The 9,583-nt window shown below is 37.8% G+C and overlaps 1 protein-coding gene across 1 annotated transcript; it reads right to left on the minus strand.

Annotated features, from left to right (window-relative positions):
• Window positions 1-416: 416 nt before the first annotated feature.
• On the minus strand, window positions 417-1,637 carry LOC106314918. Its single transcript, XM_013752717.1, has 2 exons — window positions 1,500-1,637; window positions 417-1,391 (listed from the first exon to the last, which is right to left on the minus strand). Exons 1-2 carry the CDS (start codon window positions 1,635-1,637, stop codon window positions 417-419), a joined length of 1,113 nt encoding a protein of 370 aa, XP_013608171.1.
• Window positions 1,638-9,583: the final 7,946 nt, after the last annotated feature.

A 9,583-nucleotide genomic window follows, 5' to 3' on the forward strand; every position in this document is an offset into this window, starting at 1 on the left:
AAAAAAAAAACCCATTTATCTCTTTATTATAATATAATCTCTTTTTCAATTTTTTTTAATAGAAAAAGTGGCTAAAGACGGATTGCCCCTAACATAAATAAGATATTTACAAGATCCAACCGGCAAGATCCGACCCAGACAAAACAAACTCTAAAACCTGACCCAGATTAACCAAAACGATGTCTAACATCGCAATCCAAGTTGCAAACGAGAATTTTGGCATTGCTTTCTTAAACCAGACCTCTTGGTCCACACACACAACGGCTTCTCCTCTTAAAGTAGATACCACATTTCTTTGGTAGAGAACTGATTTTTGAATCCAATTCTGCATCTCCAAAGATCCACATCCTCACCAATAACTTCTGTAATCAGTTTTTCTCTCATCTTGTCAATTTCTTCCTCGATTTCTATAAGTACTACAGTTCTGTGCCTTCTCCTCCTTCTTTGGCTAAGTATACCCTCCTCAACCGTGGCTTCTCTTCTGATGCCGAGATCAATGATACCTCTCTCACCCAATAAATCTGATAGAACTCCCTTCTCCGACCAATTCTCGAACAAGAAGGAGATGTTCTTCCCATTACTAACTGCCTTTTTTGGAAAGTTTTCGCAATGCTTGGTAGCTTCAAGATCTTCTTCCACATCCATGAGCCTTGTTGGCTCTTATTGCTCAACTCCCAAAAAGATTTCTTCTTCGTAAGGTTCAGCTTAACCCATTGACCCCATAATGAGTTTCCGGAAAGCATTCTCCAAATGAGCTTTAACCCGTATACCTTATTTACCTCTTTCAGCGATCGTATGCCGAGTCCACCTGCCTCCTTAGCTGTGCACATTACCTTCCAAGCAACTTTAGCTCCTGTAGTTTTGAGTTCCGGACCTGACCAAAGAAATGCTGAACAGAGTTGTTCTATTTCTTTGATACATTGCCCTGGAAGTCTATACGCAAAAGCCCAAAAGTTCACAATGCTCATTATCTCTGAGCTGATAAGTTGCAGTCTACCGGCGTAAGTCAGGAACCGACTCGTCCAAGTACTTATACGTGTGCGAATCTTCTCTGTCAGCGGGAGATAGTCCTGCTTTGTCATAGTTTTAGTCATCAACGGTAGTCCTAGGTATCGAACTGGAAACTTTCCTTTAGCGAATGGAAAGTTAGTTAGGATCAAGGTCTGCGTATGATCTGGTATACCAGCCATGAAGATTGTGGATTTTTCCAAGCTGATCATCAATCCTGACCAGGTTGAAAAGTTATCAAACACTGTAATCACTCCTTCTATTGATTCTTTTGTACCCTCCACAAACACCATGAGGTCATCTGCGAAGCAGAGATGTGTAAGGGAAAGAGATTTGCATCTGGGGTGATACTGAAACCTCTTCTCCCTCACGGCTTCATCAATCTTAAGTGAAAGCACATTCATACACAACACAAAGAGATTGGGGAAGAGTGAGCATCCCTGTCTCAATCAACGCTTACTCTGAAAATATCCTCCTAGCTCACCATTAACCTGAACCGAGAAAGAGGGTGTAGTGATGCAGAGTCTTATCCAATGGATAAACGACTCAGGGAACCCCATAGCCATCAATGTTTTCAGAACAAAGGGCCATTGAACCGTGTCAAACGCCTTGAATATATCAATCTTCATTGCACACCTCGGTGAGATATTCTCCTTATGAAAGTCTTGAAACCCTCTTCGGCTTTATAAAGCCAGTTTCGTATAAAAAAATTTACGAGAAATTTTCAAGCATCAAAGCATTTCTTCAGTCTCTGTTGAACCAAGTGAGTCACAGTAATGCATCGAAAACATTTACGACGAAGAAAACTTGAAAAAAAGTAGCAGCGAGCACATTAAAGGGAACATTTTCTTCCCGATCGTAGGCTAGCTCTACCGCTGGTTGACCAATTCGTTCTAGAAACGAATATGTCATGAGAATCCTCTCAAAAGCCTATAAAAAACGTTTTGTGACTAGATCATAGTAAAATAAACTTCGGTAACACTCCATGAGTAACTCCAAGCAACCTTCACCAAAGATCAAAATCAAAGCAGAAATGTTTCTCATAAAACCCGCAGAAACAACGCTACTTTGACATGTGTATACGTATCACCGATTTACAACCTTCATAAAACCGGTCGCCCATTACTTACGCGAAAAATCCTTCGTACAATCAGATCAAATCATACGAAGAAACAAACAACGCTACTTTGACATGTGTATACGTATCACCGATTTACAACCTTCATAAAACCGGTCGCCCATTACTTACGCGAAAAATCCTTCGTACAATCAGATCAAATCATACGAAGAAACATTCAAAAGTAAACATAACAGGTTTTACGAAGAAATATTTTTCGTATAGCAGATACAAAGCTGTAAAATCTGACTTTTGATGATCAATCTAAAGAGAGATCTCTTCGCATTACGATTTAATAGATCTCATATTTTAGCCATGCGGCTCACTAGCTTATGCGTTTCGTTCCCCTCGGTCACATCCGAGCAGGCAATCGTCCCGCAACTGACTCCGAACTGGTTTTGTAGCAAACCTCTTAGGCTACGTCTTCCTACAGACAAAAACGAATCAATTTTCATAAGAGTATAGGTAACATTATACAAAACATTCATCGTATAACTGAAACCTAAAGCGGAGAATCGTTTTCTATGATTATCGGCCATCTTAATACGGATAACTCCGACAAACTTGGCCTATCAATCTCGACAAGCGCTCTTCGGCCCTCGGTCAATTACGCCTTCCAGTAAAGGTCCAAACCAGAATTTGGCATCCCCTTTAAGGACGATCGTAAATTAACATGACCTTAATGTTAACACAAAAGTACCATGGTCTAATCCTTGGCCTACAACGTCCTTGGCTATCTGAGTGAACACATCCTTCACACCAAGCTAAACTATTTGAAAAACCATCGCTCTATCACTTAACGTTTAAACGACAATCTACGATTTATCTAAAAATGTCTTGTGACTATTAAGAGAATAATTATCGTATAGCTCACACTCGGAAATCATAAGATAAATTCTTCGTAATGAAACTGAGTCCTAACAACCAAATGGTTAACGGAAAACCTAAACTTGTCAAAAATAGACCAAGTTCGATACATTACTTAATTCACTTTAAACCCGCTATGTTTTACCCATAATATGCGGCATATAAGGAAAAATTCGTAACAAAGCTCCTAGAGCTATACGAAACATCCTCAAAAATGCACGAAATAGATCTCGGTAGGCCAACACTTCACAAAGCACTACAAAGGAAAACGCTTCTTCCCATGGAAAAATTTATGCGACCCCTCGGTCCTAATTCCTCGATCGCAAATCAAACTATTAGCATCTGAACAACAATAACAGTTTTGGCTGCAAACATCCGAAGACAAACCAAAATTGTTTCTACGACGTAGGGTTAAGACTAAACACTTGCAACACCGTGAAACATCTTCAAGCCCTCAAACATTTCAACCACGAAAACGCGGCATGCAAAAGAAAAACCAACCTTCAGTATCGCGAGACGTCGCAGCCGCTTGAAGAATAAGTTTTTTCGGCAAAAATACCTTCTTCGATAAAAACACCTTCTTGGAAGTCTAAACAGTCATACGCACTAACATCTTCTCAAACACGTATCCTTCGCGAAGAGTCAAAACGGTAATATATACCGATAAGTTTGTTGCTGATCACAATAAACTCTCAACGTCCTAAATAGACTAAGCCATCTCGTAGAGATAGCTCTCGAACACCCGACACAAGCGTAATAGCGCTATATAAAAAATCCGAAATTTTGGTCAGCACTTTCGGGAGACTTAAAAATTGTCCTCGAAGAGATGCTCGATTCCTACCATATCACGGACTTTAAAGCGGGACGGAATCAGGTCGAAAACGATACGGGAAGCGTAAGTCGAAGTAGTCATCGCACCCTCTAAAGCTGTGATTAGACCTAGGTCTTGCCCTAAACCCAGCACACTAGGCTCTAACATCTCTAGGCATATTATCAAACACCCTGATACGAGATCCCAAAATTTATCTCTTGGCTAATATTCGATCTTCAGAAATCCCGCATGTTTACGTATTGCGGAAAACTCTCGAAACAGATCACAGATATAGCAGTTCACACAGAGTTAGATTACGAGATGACAACTCGTAGTCTTCCCTCTACACCCATATAAAATGCCATTAGAAGCAACATGCCTGATAACCTCTACATATAATAAACCGTAAAGGTCTCGCTGGAAACCAGGTCATAAGAACCTTAACTTCAAAATGAACTACGAAAGGCTTGATCCCTTCAACAAGGGTACGTAGGCAGCCATCATAAGGCTCAGCCCCAATCTTATCGCGTTCCACTCTTAGAAGAGCGAGAAGACCACTTACGACGGACCTTTTCAACCATTAATTCCGCCTAACTTACCTAACTTGCCTAACTTGCCAAGCAATTCGCTAGAACCTCACGCTAGAAGCTCATGGTTCTAACGAGCTGGGGGGCTAACTGTTGGGGTCAAAATTGGTCACAACGGAATCAATGACTGAAATTCCCCGGAAAATATTTTTCGCAATAAAAATTTCGTATAATTTTTATTGAAAAGGTTATACGACGAGTTCTTGATATATTTTATACAAGAAGCAAACATTGTTAGGGTCAAAAACGGTTATCTCGAAATAAACGTCCAAAAATTGTGTTTCTGTACGAAAGCTTTTTCGACACACTCTCGACAAAAGTTCCTGAGCAAAATACTCGAGAGAAATGGATCACGGAACCAAACACGCAGTCCAACTCGTTCGTTCGGACCTTTTGAGGTGTAGAACTGCACAAACGCGTCTGATATTTAGCCATGGATGAAGACCTTCCCATGGTTTGATTGAGCCCACCTTTTTGACCCAAGATAGATCTTTGAGTTAGCTTTCCAATGCAACCGGTCTGAGGTCAATCAGCATCCTGTAGCATAGGTTATGCCCGTTTTACTGAAGGGTGGACAGAGCACAACGTCCAGCTCGACGGATGGCCGAGCTGGATTGACCACGCGACCATCTCGGCCATCCGCCGCGCTGAACCAGTCCAGCTCGGCGGATGGTCGAGCTGGATCGACAACACGACCAGCTCAGCGGATGGCCGAGCTGGATCGAACACGCGACCAGCTCGGCCATCCGCCAAGCAGGACTAGTCCAGTTCGGCGGATGGCCGAGCTGGAACGATCGTGTTGTATTCATCCCGTCCTTGCAGTTCCCCCCTTCAATATTGGAACGAACCTGCTCTTGTTTCATCTCGATCGGAGTCACCGTTGGAACTTAACAATTTAAAAACCGCAAGAACTCGTTCTCTCGAATAACATTCAGATTGATCGTATAAAACGGCAATGGTTAGCTGAACACCAATAATTGCCTACGCTATACGAGGAATTTGAATGTTCTTCGGAATCGACGTCGTTTCAAAAGCGCTCTTTTTATATAATCGAAAAAACGCCTAAGTCAGAAAACGGCCCGAAAGGGCTCAGAACGCGGCTAAGAGCCCACTTACGATTTTATCCCAAATCAAGCTCAATCCTTATGACGGTTTATCTTTTGTTATGCAGGAGAAGATAAATGTCAAGTTCGGAGGATAAATGTGAAGTTTCCAAAGATAAACACGAAGATCGAAGGAAAATGGAATATTTCCGCTAAGCGATAAACTCGACCAAAGGCGGAAAGGGAAAGAGCAAACCGCCTCTAGGAAGAGTATATAAGGACGTAGAGGTTGAAGAGGCGAGGGGACAATTCTTTTTACTCTTAGAACTCTCTGCACTTAGAAACTTATAGGCATTATTCTCGACATGTTCTGTTTCTATGACTGGCACTCGATTACTTGACGAACTGCATCTCTTGTTCTACTCTTTCAATCGAACTACGTTTGGCTTGATCCTCGAAAGGGGTACGTAGACAGCCTTTCATAAGGTTCAGTCCGAAATCAATCAAAACCTTTTTCATATCTTTTTCTTCTTCTGTTATCGAGCTGCGATTCAACTAGGTTTAAGGTTTTAGGTTGCTAGAACTAAGTAATTCGCTGATAGCCCTTGTGGCCGAAGTTTTTATAATCTCTTGTAATGATCGCAATGCTCTTACGTGGATTCGAAATATGATCTATCTTTTTCTATGAGTTCGTTTTTTTATCTTTTCGTATTTTCCGCATTTGTTAGGTTACTTGTCGTTGGCTCTCGCAGAGAATCCGGGACCTCAGGGAAACTTAGGATTTTTTTTACTTTCCTCTGATTACGGAAATCGGCGGTGTGACTTTCGGTTCCCACACTGTCTCAGGGTGAAGCCTAACCGGACGACCCACTGCACTTGTGATGAAACTCAACCCCTTCCATGAGTACATGTTCATGGGCCCATTTTTGAGGTGGACCCATAGTGGGATGGTTTTTACTTCAGGCTTCTCTTCGAGCTCGTTTGGGGACCATTTTGTTACCACTAATGGTATGTTGCCAATACTCCACATACCCCTTCGCAAAATACGAGCTCGTATTTGGTCATCTGAAACTTTGAACTTCATTGTTGTAGAATCAACTTCATAAACCTCCACTGGCTTTCCTTTCCCTCCATCTCTCCGGATTTTGTTGACAACAGCATGGATTTGGGCAATGTGAGGCGCCGTATCCAGAAATTTCCAGATCAAGAAATCCTCCCAGAGAGGCTCCGCGTTGACAACTACTTCATCAGGGACCTCCACGTTAAGCTGGCCTTCTGAGTCTGTAATGTCGAGACTGTATTTCCTCATCACTTTTTTCTCTTGAGCTGTTTCGGCATACGAAGTTTTTGGAGTAGCTTTCACCTGATTCCTCAAATCCTTCTCCATACCTGTTTTCTCTATCAACGATCCATCGTGACCTTCTTCAACTCCCAGAACCGGCACTGAGTCCGGCGGAGCCGCCGAAATCATGCTTGAAAAACTCTAGTCGCTTTTCGTCTTAAAATCGAATTTTCGTCTCAAAATCACCTTTTCGCCAAGCTCACCAAAACGGTGCGTTTTATTTTTATTTTATTTTTATTTTATTTTTATTTCTTTTTTTATGTTCGATAGTTGTCATTACCTTCTTCATTTTATCGTCAAAAAAATCACAATAAAAATCTAGAGGACGCAATCTAATAATTTTAAATCCTTATCTTCAAATCTAGTACAAATCATATTTAGTTTTTAACTTTTTTTAATGATAGCACAGGAGTCATGTCTTTTATTGTTGCTTGTATTTCTTATGCTCTCATATAGAAGTAAATATATAAATTATGTTTAGCTATTTAAGTTGAACTAGATTTTATTGCTCCTTGTATTTCTTAAAAGCGCAAGATTAATATTTGATTGAAATTTATTTAATGAAATATGATTTTTCTACATAAATTTATATATTTTAAGTTTTTAATATAATTTATTTAAAATTTGTTATGTGTGACTGTTATTTTTTAAATGGATGAAAATTTTGACTTGCATTATCAATCTGTTTATTTAATTAATATGTTTAACCTATTTTCCATAGTCTTATTTTTAGTGATTTAAATTTAAATAGAATAATCTATTTTTAACCTGTTATGCATTGATCAAACCCCATTTTGATGTTTCTTAATATAATTAATATTAATATGTTTGTTCAACTACTTCACACTTCTCTTATTTTGTATGTTTGATAGACAACTTACAACTGCAAACAAATCAAATGTAATTTAATCCACTATAAAATCAAATGTAATTTAATCCACTATAAAATCAAATAATATAAATATTAGCTAAGTATTAATAATTTATTTTAATCAAATAATTTAAATATTCCGACTTAAAGTATATTTTTATTATAAATTACAATAATTTTACTCATTCAAATATTTATTTATTTATTGATATTTTGTTTCAAAATTCGAAATATATTTTAAAATATATTAGTAACTGTTATTTTGTATGTATAATTGGTTTAATATGATTTTATAATTAATAAAATATTTTTTATATATTTCTATTATAGCTGGGGTATTTTTATGAGTGTTAGATTATTTAATTCTATTTATTATTTGGTGTAATTATTCTTAGGATTTCTTATATAAAATATTAAATACTTTATTTTTTAAGGAACTGGTTATTTCTGTTTCGGACTACTTATTTGTTGTTCTTGCAATGTGATTCTCTAGTTTTGCCTTATCCAATTTCATTTCACATGTTTAGTAAGATTTCAGTAAACTGATCTATGCCCAAGATTCAAGACTAATCGCTTGTATTTATTTTAAACAGTGAAGGAAAAACGTAGTTTTATACTAAGAGCTCAAGTTACAAACCTGGCATATCTTTGTACATAAGATAATTGACCAAGAAGAAAAGGATAATTTATTGAGAAAATTACTAGGATAACACTAAAATATTTTTTGTCATAAATATAGTTTTTAAGAATAAAAATGACTAAAATATCATTTTATGTTTTATCAAAAAAGATATATATACACTTATATCTCAATGGTAAATTAATTTAGACATTAGGGTTTAGAGTTAAGAGGTGAGACTTAGGATTTAGAGTTTATGGTTTAGAGTTTAGGTTTTAGGATTTAGAGTTGGAGAATGGGGTTTTGGGATAAGATTTCAAATTTTGAAAAATAAAAAAAATTAAAAGTTTTCAAAAGATAAAATGCTATTTTGATCATTTTAATTTTTGAGTGCTATTTTTGTGACATAAACTTAGAAATGTGCTATTTTGGAGATTTGCCCTAATTTATTTGCATTTTATAAATCTACATTATAATGAGTCAGTTTCATCACTCCTGATGCGACACGTCAGCTGGTAAGTGGGCCCCACTTTTAAAAAGTGTGAAAAAAAGTCAAGTCTATGGCTCGAACCCAGGTTACTGTGATATAAACACCAACATTTATACCACTAAACTAAATGATACTTTGTACATTGATTACCGAAACTAATATATATTTATGAAGGATTTCTTATAGTGGATCCCACACATAACTGTAATTTTTCAATACTCACGTGTAACTTTGATCATCGAAACCTATTTAGTAAAATCCGCATTCTGGCCCAATAAAACTTATAAGTGGGCTAAATCTCTTTTGTATGTATCTAGGATTTTTATAGTACTCTGTCTCCACCGATAAACCGAAGCGTTACCCTTTTAGCTTATCAAAAAAAATTCTGAAACTTTTCATCTTCACTTCTCTATATCTTCAACGATCAGTTATGGTACCGTTTCACCTCTGAAACGATCCGTCTCAGTATATATAATTCCTCAAACAATCCTTGAGACCCATATCTCTTGTTAAATTACGCCTAAATTGAACTGTCGCAGCTTTTAGCCAACCTTCAAAGATGTCACCCTCCAGTATTGTTGTTGCTTAATCGGTCGTTGTCCCCGCCACCTTTCTCCGCCTAGAACATAGTACCCAGGAAAAGGTATTGACAATTTGACTTTCTATGGAACACTATATACTATATTTGTTTAATCAATATTCAAGCTATCAGTTTTAATACTTTAAGCCTATGTTTCTCTGGGTAGAATTCCGAGACACACGTTTCTATCCCAGTTCGTGTGAATCACTACCATTCATCGCTACGATAGGGGGTCGATCGTGAAAGTT

Source organism: Brassica oleracea, chromosome C9 (genome assembly GCF_000695525.1).
Source record: "Brassica oleracea var. oleracea cultivar TO1000 chromosome C9, BOL, whole genome shotgun sequence".
In the NCBI taxonomy this organism is placed as follows: Eukaryota; Viridiplantae; Streptophyta; class Magnoliopsida; order Brassicales; family Brassicaceae; genus Brassica; species Brassica oleracea.